Source organism: Catharus ustulatus, chromosome 12 (assembly GCF_009819885.2).
Source record: "Catharus ustulatus isolate bCatUst1 chromosome 12, bCatUst1.pri.v2, whole genome shotgun sequence".
NCBI classification, from domain to species: domain Eukaryota; kingdom Metazoa; phylum Chordata; class Aves; order Passeriformes; family Turdidae; genus Catharus; species Catharus ustulatus.
In genome coordinates, this window is record NC_046232.1 from 3,529,424 (window position 1) to 3,548,623 (window position 19,200).

The following is a 19,200-nucleotide window of genomic DNA, read 5'->3' on the forward strand; positions in this document are numbered from 1 at the left end:
GCAGTTCTGAAGGCCCTGAGCTGGGAGTTTATGGTCTTTTTCACTGAGATTTTGAACATGATGCCTGTGCTTGCTTTATGTCCCTCTGTTGTCGCTCACACTAAACAAAATCTTGGCAATTTTTATTTTGGGCTTGTAATGCATAAAGAAAAGGTTAAAGCAGAGAAGTGTGCAGCAGGTGGGCTGTTGCCATGGCTCTCTGGGGTCCCTCCCAGCCTGCTGACACCACCCAGGAATTTGGTGGAGGTGCAACACATGGGGTTAGTCCTGATGAGCTGGAATGCTTGGAGATTATCCAGAGGATACTGGAATTGCAGTTGCACAGTTACTGCAAGTCAGTCTCTCACTTGAAACCTTCCTTTGAAAGTGCCTTTCAGGAGGTCCTCATGTGTTTGGGAAGTGGCATTTGTTCATCCAGAGCTCCAGCTCTGTGTCCTCATTTTCTGGGAGAGGACCCAGTGGACACTCCAGGCAAATGAAGTTACAGTGACGGACTGTTTGGGGTTCCCAGGCCATGGCTGAGTGCCCTGGGCACTAATTAGGGCTATGCCAGCAGGGATTTGTTGTCTTGTTGTCTGGAGGAGGGAGAACAATGCAAGAGTGATGTTGCTACCCAGTCTGATGTCACCTATTAACTCTGGCTTTTCTCTCTTTCTCTCCATTCCTCACCTTCCATCTCATTGCACTTCCCTGCATCCCCTCTTTTTTGTTTTGGTTGACATTAAAATGCCACCTCCTCCTTTTTTAATTCTAAACCACGGCCTTTTCCCCATGGATTGCGCAGACACTTCCGAGGTTGATTTGTTTGTTATTAATGCTCCATACACTCCAGTGCCAGATCCGTCTCCCATGATGCCCCCGGTGGGAGTTCAGGCTTCCATCCTGAGCCATGACACCATCAGGATCACTTGGGCAGACAACTCCCTGCCCAAGAACCAGAAGATCACGGACGCGCGGTTCTACACCGTCCGCTGGAAAACCAACATCCCTGCCAACACCAAGTACAAGGTACTGAGTCCCACAGGAGCTTCCCAGCCCAGAGGGCAAGGCATAGCTCTGGGAAGGCTGCTGGGCTCCTTGGAGGGGCCCTGTGGGATGGGCCCTGTGTCTCCTGTGGGATGGAGCTGGAGCTGGGCTGTTCTGGGAGTGAATGGAAATTTCCAGAGCTGCTCTGTTCTGTGGACACAGTGATAGTTTGAACTTCCCCCTGCCCGATCCCTAGGAGCGGGAGGTGTGGGCTCCCCTCTGGAGAATCACTGAAGAACTGCAAGCAGTGTGGGACTGGGGCCCCTCACTGAGCCATGCAGGGAAAACACATTTACCCCATGGTTCAAAGTTTCCTTTTAGAACCTTTTCAGTTCGTGCAGAACTCATAGTGAACCTTTCCTTTGGGAGCTGAGTGGCTTCAAAATGTGCAACAAGAACTTTATGGTATCCTTGCATTCCTCCAGTTTCATGTGTTTTGATTTGGAGACTGGATTTGGGGTTTGGTTTGGTGGTTGGTTGGATTTTTTTTAATTAATTTTCAGAGTTACCTGGAGGGCTCAAAGCTGCTGACTGCAAATTTCACATTTGTTATGAGACTCAGAGGAACTGGTAGTTAAAATACCCAGCCAGTGGAGCTCCCTTTATGCTCCTGCAGAGCCAGTTTGTTATAATCCAGATATTTTCTGTATTGAAATGATGTAAATATGTGTGTATTCCTTCTCTAAAAGCAAGTTTCTTCTGAGCCACATTCCTGGGTCATGTGCAGAGGATGTCTCAGGAGTGGTTTAAATAAAGCTGCAGATTCATTAGCTAACTGCTTAAAAGAATGAAATAAAATAGAAAATGGAATAAAATGGTAAATTTACTATTCCTGCTGTTCCGGTGCTGGTGGTCAGTGGGCAACAAGTTGTGCTGTGATCAAAGCCAACACCAAATGATGGAATATAGTTTAAAATTACTCAAAACTGTAGAAAGGATTTGCCTGAAGGAAAGAAGTTGGAGGTATTTGCTCCAGTCACATGTAACCCATGGTGTCTGGAGAACCCACGTCCAGCTTTTCTTCCCTTGTTTCTGTTGGAAATCATCTCCTGAGCTGGTCAGTGCTTTTTGGAGGTCAGACCCTTGCAGGGAGTGCTGGGTTTCAGTCAGGCTGTGCTGAGTTCACTGTAGAGAGTGCAGTGCTTGTCCTGGCCCCTCTGCAGCTCCTGCTCGCTGCATCCAGAGGCTTTGAAATGTCCCCATTCTTGGGGACAGAAATCCTGCATCACCTCTGCAGGATCCAGAGCTGATCTGCTCAGCTCAGTGGGGTTTCATTCTCCCTCTCATCCCTAGATTGGGTGTTGAGACCATTCACTGACATTTTCTGCCTCTACCCCGTTCCTGCCCTGTCACAAACTCCTGAGGAAGAGGCTGTGTGCTCTAAGGAGCTTTGTTTTCCTCAGTTTGTGCACAATTGTGCCAGTCTGAGCCTGGAAACCCAGGAACAGATGGGATGAAGCTCCTGTGCTTTGGACTGTGTCTCTGCACTAACATGGAGCAGTTTTCCAAAGCCCCCTTGTTGGTGTGTGGGGTTGTCCTGCAGCTACCCTGGGATCCATCAGGGATCATTGGATCTTTTAGGACTGCATAAAAGAGAAACAAATTGTTCAGGATAATATTTATGGAGTTTATTTCTAGCAGGTGCACATGGTTTGGTACTGTGGGATAGGCTAGGATCTTAAAAATAATAAAGTGCTGTTAAATTGTGGAGTCTGACACTCCAGGGGGGCTCGAGTGTGTCATTCACACTCAGTGTGGGATGCACAGGGAAACTAAAAGATACCAAGATTCAAGGCCAGAGATGGAAACCAGAACTTCCACCTGTAAAAGCAGCCCAGCTGCCACAATAATCAAATATTGGAATGCTTAAATAGTGCTGGGAATTCCAGCATCCCAGAGAGGAAGAACTTTTTGGGGTACGGCAGCTGGTAATGCCAGATGGGAGGGAAAGATTCCTGCTTTGGACTTGTCATTCTATCCCTCCCAGTGAGTCCTGCATTCCCTGCCTTCCCCAGGGAGCTGTGCCCATTCCAGCTGTGCCACAGCCCCTCAGACACAGTCCCACCCATTCCAAACTGCACTGAGTGTGTACCAAGGAGAGGCTTAAAGCCAATGGAGGATTTAATTTTAATTCATTTTATGAGTCTTTGTTGTCTGGCCACAGACAGCAAAGCCCTGGGCACAAATCACTGTCATCCCTTGTATCACCATTTCCTGAACTTCCATCCCTTGTAAGAAAAAAGAAATGAAGGTATTGGAGATCTCAGGGTTTCTTTGTTACTGCTGGGGCCTTCAGAAAAGGTGCCTTTACCTTGACAATAAATCACCTGCACTCGGGGGTTTCTGGAGGCAGTGGCTGCTCCAGTTGTTGTGTGGCCTTGTCAGATCCTGAAACAACTCTCTAATTCTGTGTTTACACCACTGCAGGTCAAGGTGAGGAATATACACATCTGTAAATACAGCTTTCCTCCTTTTCCATGGGCCTCCAGTACACTGTGTTGGTGCTGAAGCCATTTATAACAAACACCAGATCTTTATTAATGCTGAATTACAAATTCCACTATGATCCATGGATAGTTTCCTTGTGTGATCCTAAATAACCATTTTTTCTGGAAAGAATCTACATCTAAGTAAAGTTTCATTCTCTTCAAGTCTCACAAGTGTATCTTTAGTTGATTGTTTATTACATTTAAGGTTGTAGTGGAAATTCCAGTAGGAATCTGGGAGGCAGCTCCAGCTTCCAAGCAGGACTGTTCCTTGCTGTGCTTTTTGTTTTCCCCAGCCAGAGGAGTTAATGAAATGCTGTAAATGAGCCCCCAGGTAAACAGAGGTTTAACTACTGCATAACAAGTGGGCCCTGGATCTTGTATTCTCTTTTTTCATTTCTAAATGACTGCTGTTAAGTGCTCCTGCTGATTGCAGAATTTCTAGTGGAGGATAAACGTTGATATTTGATTAATGAATTTGCACGACAGAGAAGAGCCAGCCCCGAATTAATGAGTGTGGTTATGGAAATGCTGGGAACACGTGGGCTGGGGGAGTCTGAGAGCTGTGGCTTTGGGAAGTGCTGACCCTGCTTTCCCTTTCAGACTGCAAATGCCACCACTCTGAGCTATCTGGTGACAGGGCTGAAGGCAAACACCCTCTATGAGTTCTCGGTGATGGTGACCAAGGGCAGGAGATCCAGCACCTGGAGCATGACAGCACACGGGACAACCTTTGAATACGGTACTCCTGGGCTCTGGAAAGGCTGGCATGTTCCTAAGGAAACCTCCACCTGAAATGGTTCTGCTAATTAACACTTGCTGGGAGGGTTCTGAATAGTTAAATCAGAAATTCTGATTAAAAAACAACAACATACTTCAAAATTGCAAGGGATGATTGCAGGAGAATTTACATCAAATAACACAGAAGTCATGAATAATGTACCACAGTTCATGGGTAGGAGGGAAGAAAGTCTCACAAAAACCACATTAACAGCAAATACAAAGAAAACACTTCAGCAAATGGTAATTAAAATTTGCTAAAAATGTGATAATTGTTACAGAGTGAAAAGGTACATGAGGCAGATGAAGACCAAAAAAAAAAATCACTGTAGGCATTAAGATATCCAAATGAGCCCTAAATCCGTGTTCAGTGCAGAACAGAGGAGGGTTTGTAGCTACCAGGAAAAACTCAGGCCCAGGGAGTGACTGTGAGGGCCAGGCCCTCTCCCCGACCTGCCCTTCATTAGCTCTTCTTAGCCTGCAGTGTTAAATGAACTTTGGGCAATTAAATTTTCTGCTTATGATGCTTAGGGTTCTCTTTAGATGGACTGTGGAGGACAAGAAACCCATCCAAATGAGCCCAGAGTTCTCCTTCTAAATTAAAACACAGCCAGAAAATCAAACATGCAAAGAATTAGTGAGATTTTCCAGATACTCTATCACAGAAATTCTGTAATTTCTGCTTAAGAAAAAGCAATCCCAGGGTAAAATCAAAACCTCAGTGAGCTTCAGTTGCTTTTGAAAACATTGTTGTGGTTTTGGGTGGGAATTCCATTATGTGGGGCCAGCTCTGGGCTGGGGCTTCTTTCCCATCCCACTATTCCCAGCCTACATGAAACACTCCATTTGGTATATTCTGCTGACACATGTTCAATCCTCAGCTATAACTCTGCTCTGAGTGCAGGGACTGTAAAAGCTGCACAAATAAAGCTTTCTAAAAGAGAATTTGACACAAAGCCCTTGAGCAAGGGTTCAGTGCAGGAGGGCACAGTGGATTTACAGTAGTTTCACGAATACAAGCCGCACGGATTATAAGCCACACTTCCAGTGCCTCGACAATGTTGCTGTCTTTGTCAATAGATAAGCCGCACCCCGAATATTAGCCGCACTTTCGTTCGTCGCGAGAATCCGTGCGCAGCTTTCACAAATTGGCCAATTAGTAACAGGATCGCGGCATAGCGGGCTTTACTGGCTCGGGGCGGGGCCAGGAAGGCTCGGCCCGCTCATGGTTGCCGACGGGGCCGGGTGGCCCAGCTCAGCGCCACGGCTCGGCGGGGCTGGCCGGGTGGTGCTGCCGCCGCCGCCGCCGGGCTCGCTGGCCCCCCTCTCCCGTCAGCACCGCCCCGCTGCCGCGTTCGCTCGCCCGGCTGGCAGGGCTGCCGCCGCCGGGCTCGCCGCCCGCCCCGCTGCCGCTTTCGCTCGCCCCGCTGCCGCTTTCGCTCGCCCTGCGCCGCGCCTCGCGAGCGCCGCGCCCGCCCCGCCCCGCGGCGCTTTCGCGGCGAGCGGCGGCGCTTTCGCTCGCCGAGCGGCGCTTTCGCGAGCGGCGCTTTCGCGAGCGCCGCTTTCGCTCGCCCCGCCGGCAGGGCTGCCGCCGCCGCCACCAGGCTCGCCGGCCGCCCCCTCCCGTCTGCACCGCCGCCGCGTTTCCTCGCCCTGGCCGGCACTGCAGGCCCCCGCACCGCCGGGCTCCCCCACGCTGCTGGCCCCGATTCTGCTGGGCTTCCCCCGCTGCCAGGCAGCCCCACCCGCCGGCCTTCCTGCTTCTGCCATGCTCCCCTGCACTGCTAGCCCCAGTTCTCCCGGGCTCCCCCGCCATGCTGGCTCAGGCTCTGCCGCCCTCCCTGCCCCGCCCTGCTGGCTCAGGCTCTGCCGCCCGCCCCCACACTGCTGGCCCCGCCTCTGCCAGGCTTTCCCACCTCTGCCGGGGCCGGCCGGGCTCCAGCTTGGCTTGGGGCTGCCGCGGGCTCTCACTTCCGTGTTGGCAGCTTTTAGAATTTTGTTAATAGATTAGCCGCCCCGGAATATTAGCCGCACTTCCGGGTTTCCACCAAAATTTTGGTCAAATTGGTGCGGCTTGTATTCGTGAAATTACTGTAAATAGGAAGGGTCAGGTTGAAGTGTTTTTAAGGAATATTTGCAAATATGACCAAAAAGCTGGGGAATTAAGGAGAAAATTTAAAATAGAATTTTTTTTTTTAAGGCTAAAAATATTTTCTCATAACAGATCTCGTGATTTATAATACTGGCCAAATTCCTGAGTGAGTGGCTCATTATTTTGGGATAGTCCTGAAAGTTGTGTAGGATTTGCTCCTAAAAGGAAAATAGGGAATTCTGGGCTCTTTGTTATCTGTGTATTCCTGATCTCCTGTGGACTACTTCTGATTTTCTATTTTTGTTTCCTCTGAATCCTGTTTTTACATATTTGGGGTGGTAGTTAGAATAACTTCTGGGCTTTGGCTGTCCCTGGTTTCCAGCTCTTCATCACAGGGATAATTGGTGGCCATCCCAGAGGATTTATGGATGGATTTCTAATAGGTCACATAGCTAAAGCTCTGGAAATGCAGAAAGTTCAGTGGTGCTGTGGTTGTATTAAATACCCAAGGTAGATTTGCTCCGGGTTGCCCCCTCAGGAGCCTCCTGGCTTTCAGGATGTGGCACTGCAGGGATGGTCAGTGCCCTCTGGAGGCTGCAGTTCACAGCAAGGATTTCAGTTTTCTGCTGGAACAATTTGTGCTCTTCCCTGAATTTTTGTCAGGACAGGCTAATGAGAGAAGGAAAAGTCTTCCCTCCTTTCTTTCCCTTTGCTTCCAACCTGGAAAAAGGTTGGCCAGTTGTGTTCAGCAAATACTTCTGCATTTGAAACATCTCTGAGCTGTAGATGCCTTCCAAATGACAAATCATTCTTCAGGAGGTCAAACCATTACAGGTTTGCCCAGAGATTGTTCCCCAGAGCAGCTGTGGCTGCCCCATCCCTGGCAGTGTCCAAGGCCAGGTTGGACCAGGCTTGGAGCACCCTGGGACAGTGGAAAGTGTCCCTGCCCATGGCACAGGGTGACACTGGATGGGCTTTAAGGTCCATTCCCACCCAAACCATTCCAGGCTGGTATAATTCTAAGTTGCTGGTGGATTTACTTTGCTGATTGGGATTTAAGTGGCACTTCTGGGTCTGAGTCCCACCATAAACCTGGAAAGAGGGAGATATTTCAGATGCCTGCCTATATAGAGTGTATCTTTCACAAGTTTGAGGGATTTTTCTGATAACTGAAGAAATTCAGGTGAGAAGTCACTGGTCCCAGTTTTCAGTTTTTTGAGGATGCTCAGTCATGGATCACATCTGGTGCCAGAAGTGCTCTGGAAAAGGGGAGCTCCACTTGGGATGGAGGCACTGACACTGGATGGCATTGGCCAGTGAGGGGGTAAATCAGTGAGATGCTACACGAGGGGGGATTTATAAAATAGAGAATAAGCCAAATATAATTGTATTCCACATCAAATGAAGATCCAGGGCCCTGAGCAGCCATTGCTGACACTCTGGGTTTGTGTTTCAGCACCAACCTCTCCCCCCAAGGACGTGACCGTGGTGAGCAAGGAGGGCAAGCCCCGCACCATCATCGTGAACTGGCAGCCGCCCTCGGAGGCCAACGGCAAAATCACAGGTGGGGTTCAGGGGCTGCCATGTCTGCTTGGCCAGTCTCTGCACTAGCTCAGATTCATTGTTTACTTCTGTACCTCATCAAAAGATACTCAGATATAAACTTAACTGCAGTGAGAAATGGAAGTGGAATCAGAAATCCAGTTTAAATATTTCCAAAACCTTTGCTCGTGCTGCTCTAATAGATGGTCTCCAGCAATTACCCCTAGTGCCTCTGGCCCATCAGAGGTTTATTTAGGAGAAGCCATCCCAGTGCTCTTTGTCATCTTTGTGGCATTTTTGTGTCACAGAACAGACTTCAGAGCAGTTTCTTGTTCTCCTGACAGAACCATTAGGTGTAAACTGTTACTTGCCTTAAAATGCATCACTGCCACATAGGATAAACCACTTTTCAGAAAGTAATAAGTACTGATTCCCTTCTGTAATTCCCATTCAGATTCCCATTTGGAAGAGCTTTCTGAAATAATCCACTTCAATTTTAATTTGTTTAAAGCTGAAATCAGATTTTAATGGCATGTTGTTTGCAGTGTCTAGTTTTGGGTCCGAGCTCAGAGTTAGCTGTGGTGCAGAATCAAACCAGGGACACCACCTGATTGGGCTGGAGCAGAGGTTCTGGACAGAGACTAAAACTGATTCAATGCCTGGAAGAAGGGAGCAAAATGTTTCCTTTCCATGGGAAAGGAGGATTGACTGGAGACATAGGAGCCTTTGGTGGAGGGATTTGGCTGCCAGTGAGGGGTACAAATGTCTCACACTGGGGCACACCCGAGGGAGGGGAGACAACTACAGAGAGCAGCATTTACTGTACAGGGCTGGCAAAATTATCCCATTGTCCAGCTTCAAAATCCCCTGGCAGTGAAGGAAACCGGTGAAACTAACTGTTCAGTATTTATCAGCTTTTGCACAAGCAGCAGTTAACAGCTTAAAAATGAACTAAAATGGTGATTCAGGGCTAAGCCTGAGTGCAGCAGGCACCAGCTCTCCTTTCCCAGAGCCCATCTCCAGCTCCCCTTTCCCAGAGCCCATCTCCAGCTCTCCTTTCCCAGAGCCCATTCAGTTTTTGGGATGTGGGGCCCGAGTGCCCTCTGGTGGGAACAGCCCCATTAGCCAAGGACCCGGCACTAATTAATTACAGTAATTTCACGATTTTAAGCCGCAGCATTTTGACTAAAATTTTGGTCCGAACCTGGAAGTGTGGCTTATAATCAGGTGTGGCTTATATATTGTCCTAGTTTGGAGGACAGGTGTCTGCTGAGAAAGGCAGGAGCCTCTCTTTGAAATGGAGAATGTAAACCCCCTCCCTCCAAATTATTATAATTTTGAAATCAAGGGGCTCTCAGGCAAAGATATGGGAATTAGGAATAACAGTTCTTTACTAGGGAAATTAAAATAGAAATACAGTACTACAAAGGAACAAACCCCAAACCCTGACAGAGTACAACCTGACACCCTGTCAGGCAGGGTGTTGGCAGCAGTCCCATTCCATGGTGGCTGCATCCTCCTGCAGTGACAGATGTAGCTCAGTTGGAGCAGTGCTCCTGTACAAGGTGCAGTTTCCCTCCAGGGGTCCAGTGGTGATGTGGAGAAATCCGGTTTTTCTCTGGAATCCAGTGAAGAAAGGGGCTCCCTTAGTGTCTCAAAACCTCTGTTTTTATCTTGGTAAGAAATGTTGGGCTCTTCCCCCTGGCTGGAGCAACTCCCAATGGGATGCAGTAATTTTATCAGTCCCACAGTGGGACTCAATGGCCATTAGCAGAAAATGACTGGCTGGAGGAAGGATGGGGTGTGAAAAGATAAAGAACAATGCCCTGCCTGGTTTCAATGGATGGCCCATTAGCAGAATATCTCCCACAGAGATAAGGATCACTGCCCCCACCCTCATGAGATGGTGATAGAACAGATACCTTTTATCACTCTCTGTATTGTAACCCCAGACATATATGGGCAAAGAACAAAAAGGTGCTGACACCCGGAAGTGCAGCTTATAATTGTGAAATTACTGCTCATTAACTCACTCTATGCTGTCAGTGATGCCAGAATTCTCAGTGCTGATGTCACTCCATGGCCTCCCATCCATGGAATGCTTGTCTTTTCAGCTCCACTCTCCCTATTTGGGGATGGGTTGAGAATGCTGAGCTGTGCCAGTCTGGGTCCCACATGCTCGGGCATCGTTAGACCTGCTGACTAATTAGGACATTCAGTACTTGTGCCTCCAGACTGTTCAAATGCTTTTAGCATCACTTCAATATATATAGATATGTTACAGATACAGAGATCTATAGATACAGATATATATAACAGATATATAGTTATATAAAAATTTGTATTTCCATGTATGTGACATATAAAATAAATACTTGAAGTTAGATATAGATATAAATAATGATACAAATATATAGATAATATATGAAAATATATAATGTATATTGTGTTATATACAATATATATTAAATACAGGTTCAAGTATTTATTTATATGTGTATATAAATATATAGAGGTTCAAGTATTTGTGTTATGCTGATCTTGTATAAAATGTTATAAAGCTTTTGCTGCATAATGATTGGTGATTTTACTGTATTTTAATATATTAACATATTTTAACATATACTCTTCCCATACCTTTTTTTTCTGGGATGTGCAGGGCTTCTCTCCAGATTCTTGTTGCCTTTGTTAATACACTAAAAAATAATGAAATAATTATAAACACAAATTGTGTCACTGTGTGTGAGAATGTTTTGTCATTTTAATGTAATTTAAGTAATATAATATTAATTCTTTGAGGATGTTTTGATAATGGCAGCTTTATTTTACTTTATCTGGTCTATAAATAGGTAAAAGGACGGAAAAGGCAAAATAGAAATAATCTTGATATTTTAAATGTCTTTTTTTCCTTACCATCTATTTTGAACAGTTCAGAGGGAAGATGGGAGGGCTGGCTGATATTTGAGCATGGTTTTAGTGTTTGCCAAAGTCAGAGCACACTTGGGAAGCCCCTGATGGTTTCCCTGGCAAACAGAACATTTCCTGTGGGCTGCTGTGGCTCCCTGTCCCTTTGTGGACAGAATTGTCTCTCTGCTGTGGCTCCCTGTCCCTTTGTGGATGGAATTGTCTCTCTGGTGTGGCTCCCTGTCCCTTTGTAGATGGAATTGTCTCTCTGGTGTGGCTCCCTGTCCCTTTGTAGATGGAATTGTCTCTCTGGTGTGGCTCCCTGTCCCTTTGTGGATGGAATTGTCTCTCTGGTGTGGCTCCCTGTCCCTTTGTGGATGGAATTGTCTCTCTGCTGTGGCTCCCTGTCCCTTTGTGGGTGGAATTGTCTCTCTGCTGTGGCTCCCTGTCCCTTCATGGATGGAATTGTCTCTTTCCCTGCCCAGGGTACATCATCTACTACAGCACGGACGTCAACGCCGAGATCCACGACTGGGTCATCGAGCCTGTGGTGGGTAACAGGCTCACACACCAGATCCAGGAGCTCACCCTGGACACTCCCTACTTCTTCAAGATCCAGGCCCGCAACTCCAAGGGCATGGGGCCCTTGTCTGAGGCCGTGCAGTTCCGCACCCCCAAAGGTACCCTGGCCCTGCAGCCCCTGGGGGGTGAGGAGCATGGGCTGTACTCCTGGGAAAGGCAGCACTGGGGCTGTAGAGTGATGTTTTCCATGGGTTTGGGCTTGCACAGAGCTCAGCTGTTGGGTTCATAGGCTGTTCCACAGTGCCTGGGGGGCCTTTGGGCTGTTCTGTTGTTCCAAACCCAGGGCTGCTGCAGTGAAATTTGGGTGCTGTGTGTCACATCTGCTCCTGGGAACAGGATGGTGCAGTGGGAACTCGTGGGATGCAACAGGCCTCTAATTCAGGAACTGATAGTGATGGGCAAGTAGTAAAGAGTAAAATGTGAGAGAGCTTGGGAAAAATAAAATGATGAGTTTATTGTCACTGAATCCTAGCACAGAATTGGGCTGGGAGGGACCTTACAGCCCATCCATGGGCAGGGACACCTCCATCAGCCCAGGTTGCTCCAAGCCTGGTTCAGGCTGGCCTTGGACACTTCTCCACATGAGTTTTAGTGTTGAGAATCAAGATCTGTACCCTGTGCTGTGGTAAACTTGAAATTCTGTCTCACTCCTTCATGCCTTGTGACGTGTCTCTTGTTTTTTCCTCCCTGTGCTTGCCCCACTAAGCTGAGTCCTCAGATAAAATGCCCAATGACCAAGGTAAATGAACAGCCACATCTCTCTTCTCTCCATCCCTCACTGTTCTGCTTTGCTGTCCATGTGCTGTGACATTTTTTAAGTGAAACAGGATCCTGCTGCTCCAGCTGGGAACGGGCGAGTTCCTGCTGTGCTGACAGGGGAGAGCTGGAAGTCCTGGATGGGAGGAATGTAAAGGGATCTCTGTAGAGGTGTCCCTGAAGGGCTGTGGGGGTTGTGCCAGTGCTGAATCCTTCTGGGAGAATGGCTTTGGAGCCAGTGGTGCCTCATCCAGCCACTGCCCACATACGAAGGGGTGGAAGATCAAAGGGATTCTGGTTAGCACAAGTGCTGCCTGTGAAGATTCATTCCATAATAAAGGCAGGGAAGCACTGGAAAGCTCTGTGCAGGAGAGATTCTGCCTGTCAGCTCATTTGGAGCCCAGACTCTCCTGAGGAGCCCAGCACTGGCTCCTAAAAGCTTTAAGGTTTTAAAATGTTTGCTTGAAAAATGGGAGCTTTGAGCTTCCTACATTGAATTAGAAGGTGGATGTCCCAGGGCACTTCTTGCTTTCTTCCAAATAACCTACAAGTCACATAAAAAGGAGGAGAATTAGTCTGAAGGGATGAGTTTAAAAGACCATTGGCAAACAGCTTAGACATGCAATTAAAGAGATCCTGAAGGGGCTCTGAGGGAGCTGCTCCTCACTTGGCTCCTCAGCTCGGTACTTGGAGTAATTTATTAAATGTGCTTTTACTCTGTACTGGGTAATGCTGGTAGCAGGGGCAAGCAGGAGTAAATGGATCCCCATCCTTGTGTCCTGGAGGTGGGGCTGAGGTTTGGGCTGTCTGGGGAGCAGGTGCTGCAGTGTCATTGTCCTGCTCTTCTGAAGCAGGAGGGAAGCAGGGAAGGTTACAGCATTTTAGGTGAAAGTTGCTGTTTTCTGTTTCCCCCTGTTCCAGCCCCATTTCAGCCAGTGTTACATCCTAAAGTAACATGTTCAATTCAGGAACATGTTACATCCTAATGTCATGATCAGTTTTTATCACATCCTATTATTTATAAATAATCAAAGTCAAGAGTTTTGTTTGAGAATTCCAATAAGGACTCTGGGACAGCTGAAATCATGGCTGTAGCTGAGATGTGGGGAAGGGGAAGGCAGAGGAAGTGCAGGAGAGGAGCTGAGGAGCTGCCCTGTGACAGCATCACTGAACTGCCAGTTTGGGACCTGCAGGAAAGAGCCAGCAAGTTACTCAGGCTGGGAGCAAAACCAAAGGGGATTCTCTGCCCTTAATGGTTCTGTCCTTTCCTCTCCTTGTCTACTTTAATGTTTTCCTTCTGAACTCAGCACACAGTTCTGTTTCCTCACACCCTTCTGAAGCACAGAGCTTGGTCAGAACTCAGGCAGGGCCTGTTGCTCTCAGGCTTCAGGTAGTTGCACTGACCTCATCCTAAAGCAAAGATTAAGGTCTCTGATCAAGTAAACCCATCCTGAAGTCACCAACAGTTAAAATGTTCTGTGTGGATATATTGTAACATGGATATTCACAGGCTGAATGAAAAATAATTCCAGCAAATGCTGTCTTAAACTCTTCCTTAAATTAGGTTGCACTGTGTAAGAGATGGGGCTCCCTGGAATTTATTTGAAGGTTTAAATTGTTGATCTGTGGGTTTAGAAGGGAATTGGATCCTGAGAAGCACCTTGGTTGGATACCTCAATTTCATCCTAAATTCATCAGAGAGGACATGGGTTCCATGAGGGTCATGGTTCATTGTCTCTCTCTTACTTACCCCTGATTTGATGTCCCTTGCTGACCTCAGGGCAGTTATCCCCTTCTCTTTCATGGTGTTATTCAGGACACTGGGCTGCACTTGGCCAAGCACAGACCCTTGCAGAACTGACTGGAAGCATTCCTCATGAATAATTGTCATTCTTATCAGTTAATTTGTTAATAGGCTCCACATGTTTTTTTATGGTGCTATTTTAACAAAGCATTGCACAGCACTCTTTCAGATTTTCCTGGAAGCCTAAATGCAGTATATTTTATATATCTCTCATTATATATCTGCATAGTTACTGTTACCAGCCACGTTTATGGGCTGACATTCAGCTTTTTGAAGATACCTGATTTCCATAAACCAGAAGGATGGATGTAAAGTGTGTGCCATCTCCTCTCCCTCCCCTCTTCCATCATCTCACCTGTGTTAGGGCTCCAGCTGCTACACTAGAAGTGCTCAGGGTATCTGACTGCCCTCCCAAAGTATTACTGGTTCTTCACATTCCCCCCTCTCCCACAGCTTCTCTACCTGGAACAGCTCCTCAGCACCAGGCTCAGGGATTCTGAGAGTCCATCTGGGGGGTTCCCACCTTCCCAGGACTGGTTAGGTGGCCAGACAGACACAAATATATTACACAAAAACTGAGTAAGATGCTGTTCCAGTCTGTCTCTGCTGCTACAGGATTATTGATCCCCAAAAAGGGAGCCCTGGTGCTGTGTCCCCTCCATCCTGGCAGGCCCCTGGGTCCTTTCCATGTCCCATTTGTCCTGCAGTGCTTCCTTTCCATCACTGCAGGCTCCAGCTCCTCTCTGCACACACAGAACATTCTCCTTATTCCCCTCCCCAGGTTTGGTCACTGTTCCTGCCCCTGCCCATGCCTGGTTTTGCCATTGTCTTTATTTCAGGGACCACTTCAGAGGCTCTCACTTGAGGTTCAGTTTCCATTTGTTACACATCCTTTAACACTTAATACTTGGATGAAGGGAATTTTTAACAGAAAAAATCCTTCTCCTGACTGTGAAACTGCCATACTGCCTGACTTTTTGGAGGGCTTTCTTTTTTTTTTTTTTTTTTTTGGTAGAACAGTATGAAAATGTGGAAAATATTCTGGATTCCTGTAACTGGAGGAATATTTTTCTTTGCACCACTGCTGAATAGTTTCCCCTACTCCAGTGTTTTTGTCATTAATTTTGCATTAATGCATTTTAATGGAAACACAGAGAGGAAGAACCACATTTGGATGTAACTAATTTATTGTTTCCTCAGGTTTCATCAAAACCATTTTTGTGGTGCTTTGTTGTCACTTGTGGTGTGCAGGAGAGAACAGGGAGGAGCTGAAAGCAAGTTTTTATGAATAGGCAGGGCCTCAATACTACATTTACTGTGCTTGGGATCCTCCACCCATTTCCAGTCTCCTCAGCTGCTGGAATTGGGTGTTAGGAGAAGACACCTGGATAATTCCTGTTTCAGGGTGATGAACTCTCAGTACAGGTGTGGCAAAACCATTTGCCTCAACATGTACCTATGCCTTCTGCAAATGGGCTTTATTTTAATTTTTAAAGTGAAATTAGGGGAGGCTCCTGAGCTAAATTAGGAAAATAATAACTGGGAAGCTATTAAAGAGCTGCTTTGGAGAAGTGACTCTTTGGAGAAGCAGATGCTCTGGCAAAGCCAAATTCTGTTGTAGGGACAGAAAAGGAGGGAAAAAGCTGCTCTTGAGGGCTAAGGGAGGTTCTGAAGAGATGCTGAATTGTGTCTGTGTGTGTAAAATTCCACTGTGTCCAACCTTTGCAGCCTCGGGATCTGCCGGGAAGGGGAGTCGCCCCATGGACTTGGGCCCAGACTACAAACCCCCATTGGGAGGTGAGTGTGGGGCAAAGCTTCTCCATGGCCAGTTCCAGTTTGGGGTCACCCAGAGAATACTCCAACTGCAGTTCCAGAGGTGTCCCTGCTGCTGCTGAGCTTCCATGGCATTTCCATAACCAGAGCTGTTCCCAGTGTGGTGTGAAATGGCTGCCAGAGTGGGAAATCTATTCTGTAGGAACAGATGAGGAAGGAAAACCCTCCTCTGCTGCTTCTCCTGGTCAGTGTGTTGGGATTTCCTGTCCTCAGGGAATGCTCCCTGCAAAAGGAGGTTTCCTTTGGAGCCAAGTGACCCCTGGAGGCTTCTGATCCGATTCCAGTGCTTGGTGGCTCCAAGGGGAGCCTGTGGTGCTGCAGGTTTAGCAGGATCCCTGCTAGAGTGTGGAGGTTTTTGTGATAATTGAGTAGGATGCACTTAAATTTTGATAGACTTAGTAGGGAATGGATCTGTAAATCAACTTCCAGATGAACAGTTGTACAGAAACAGTTGACAGATGCCAAATAACAAACATTTCTCATGAGGTCCCATCCCCTCCTGCTGATCTGCAGGATTCCAGGTGTCTTTGGTGGGCACTGCTTGCTTTTCCTGTGTAATAAATGAGCCTTTTCTCCTCTCCCCAACCCTCCCAGGCAGTAACAGTCCCCATGGCAGCCCCACGTCCCCTCTGGACAGCAACATGGTGCTGGTGATCATCGTGTCCCTGGGCGTCATCACCATTGTCATCGTCGTCATCGTGGCTGTCTTCTGCACCCGCCGCACCACGTCCCACCAGAAAAAGTAATGGGGCTGGGGGCCTGGGCCTTGCCTGGCTCAGTGAATCCTATCATTTACTTCTTCATGATGCTTTAGAGTTTATTCCTTCTAAGTCCTGAAGCCTGTAGGTGCTGCTGCTGGTCTGGTTTTCCTGTCGGTGTCCCAGAGTTCCAAACCATCAGTTCACACACAAATCGGGGCAGTGCTTCCAGGTGTGCCTGCACTTGTCCCACCCCCCCGAGGAGTAACTGTCATTTACAAGTTTCCAGACTGGAGCCAATGCATGTGTTGGGAACTGGGAGAGGTCAAGAGCTCAGGCAGCTCCTCATTCTTACATGGGTGGACTCAGTGCATGGGCTGTGCTGGACATTATCTAGTTTTTAGTAGGATCACTGGAGTGGAATCTGAATGTGGTGCTGGATTCTTTAGAAAAGTGCTCCAAAATCTCAGTGTTTGTATCTGAATTCTTCCCTCAGAGCATCTGCATTAATGCTGCAGCAGTGATGCTCCCATTTATGGGCTCCTGCAGGTCTCACTGCGTATTCTTTGAAAGACCAGAGCTGTATTTGAAGTTTGAAAAGATGCTGTTATGTAAAACAGATTTTTAAGGAAGTGATGAAAAGTCAGGCTTGGATAGCCTGCAGTTGCTCTGCTGCAGCAGGACCACCCTGCAGAACTGCCAGAGGGAGCAGGGAAGGAGGAGCTGGCCCTGCCACACCTGACAGCTGGGGCTGTGTTTGGGAGAGGGCAGCAGGGCCAGTGCCAGGAGATGTGTTTTATTTTCAGGGTAGAAATAATCCTGTGAATTTTCAATTTCTGAGTGCCCTCAGCCAGGGAATAACCTGATCCCTGTCACTCATCAGCTCCAGTGGGAGCAGGATTTGGGAGTCACCCCTGCCACAGGCTCTGTCAGTGACATTTACCAATGTCTGAGCCATTCCCAGGAACTCTGCTCCCAAAGGGACCCCTCCTCCAGCTTTGCCATGGCCCAGAGTGAGGAGTCAGTGTGGAGGGAGTGCTGAAACCTACATTTTGCTTTCCCAAAATTCTGCCATCTCCAGTCTCTGCTTCACTGTGGTTTGCTGCTGCTGCTCAGCACAATGGGAACCTCCCTAGTGGGATGTGTCCAGCTTGAGTGGGGCTGGAAGGAACGTTCCTGTCATTAATCCTCTGTTCCCATCCTCTTGGGATAACTGCACTTCCTTCTCCAGCTGCTGCTGCAGCTTGGTAAGCCCAGGATATAGGCACAGCATTGGAATTTCTGCAAACTTAATTCTTGTTAAGTAGGGCTGGGCTGCAGAGCCAGGGCTACACATGCGGTAATTGGAGACAAATTCCATGGCACTGGAGTTCAGGATGTGCTTTGAGGTGTCAGTGGGGTTTGTGTGCAAAATTCAAAGCTCCTTGCCCGGTAGGAAACTTGTGTCCAGCTGGATGCAAGACCTGAGGGAAATCCCAGGGAGAAGTTTCCTTTTCCAGCAATTGAAGAACATCTCCTTTGCTTTCCTTCCCAGGAAACGAGCCGCCTGCAAATCCGTGAATGGCTCCCACAAGTACAAGGGCAACTCCAAAGATGTCAAACCTCCAGACCTTTGGATCCATCATGAGAGGCTGGAGCTCAAACCCATTGATAAATCCCCAGATCCTAATCCCATCATGACAGACACCCCGATCCCTCGCAACTCCCAGGACATCACCCCGGTGGACAATTCCATGGACAGCAATATCCACCAGAGGCGGAATTCCTACAGAGGTGAGAGCCACGAGGAGTGAAATACATCTTACTGTGGCTGGTGAAATCACTTCATTGAGAGATGATTAAGTTACTCTTTCTTTTCTTATTTTCCAAGTGGGTTTGTTCCTGGTTTCTAAGACTCTGAAAAGGGTGGATCATGTGTTTTAGTGAGGAAATGGAGCATCCAAGAGTTTTATCATTACTTTCTCTTGGTAAATACTGATTAGTAATGGGAAGATCATCTCACTTCATTTTAAACCACTGAAGTTGTTTCTGACCTTTCAGCCCAGAGCTGAACCACTGCCAGAAGTTTGCACTGGGGCCTGGAGAGTTTCTCCAGTTCCCAAAAGTCCTCACCCTCACTGTCTTCTTCCCACCTTCCAGCAAAGGGGGAAAGGGCTGTTTTTATCACTGGTGACTCCAGGACTTGCCTGGGAACAGGAGTAAAGGCAGGAGTGTTGGAATGCTGCCATGGTTCCAGGAGCCTAGCTGCAGAGGAATAACGTCTGTGTCTCCCCTCAGGACACGAGTCAGAGGACAGCATGTCCACCCTGGCGGGAAGGAGGGGCATGAGGCCCAAGATGATGATGCCTTTTGATTCTCAGCCACCTCAGCGTAAGTGAACACCCCCATTCCTGCTGGAGCCACGCCCTGCTCCCAGGAAATCCCATCCTGGGCAGCAGGAACAGCTCAGGGGAGGCTCCTGAGCCCCTCCTGGTGTGGGCAGAGTTGAGGCCATGTTAGAAGGGACTGGAGTGGCTGTACTGGGGGGAAGGCAGGAGCATGTCCAGATCTGTCTGTCTGTTCCAGTCTGGGGTGCTCCAGATCTGTGGGCCTGGCTGCTTCTTGTAGTCATTCCCTTGGAACTCTGCCAGTGTCCAGCTGTTCCATAGGAGCTGGAGAGAGCTGGAATCTCTGTCAGGTTCCCCATTGTTGGTTTTC

At 47.9% G+C, this 19,200-nt stretch overlaps 1 protein-coding gene across 7 annotated transcripts in view; it reads left to right on the top strand.

Moving 5' to 3' along the window:
• Positions 1-19,200, top strand: part of NEO1 (neogenin 1) — a 168,114-nt gene that overhangs the window by 141,329 nt on the left and 7,585 nt on the right. For 4 of the 7 annotated variants that reach the window (XM_033070546.1, XM_033070551.2, XM_033070549.1 and 1 more), the window contains exons 17-25: positions 785-1,008; positions 4,116-4,254; positions 7,841-7,948; positions 11,316-11,510; positions 12,119-12,151; positions 15,701-15,769; positions 16,400-16,547; positions 18,038-18,276; positions 18,781-18,873. In XM_033070546.1, coding sequence (XP_032926437.1) covers positions 785-1,008; positions 4,116-4,254; positions 7,841-7,948; positions 11,316-11,510; positions 12,119-12,151; positions 15,701-15,769; positions 16,400-16,547; positions 18,038-18,276; positions 18,781-18,873 — 1,248 coding nt within the window. The remainder of the gene's footprint in view (positions 1-784; positions 1,009-4,115; positions 4,255-7,840; positions 7,949-11,315; positions 11,511-12,118; positions 12,152-15,700; positions 15,770-16,399; positions 16,548-18,037; positions 18,277-18,780; positions 18,874-19,200) is intronic. The other 3 variants (XM_033070547.1, XM_033070550.1, XM_033070548.1) reach the window with 2 other exon arrangements.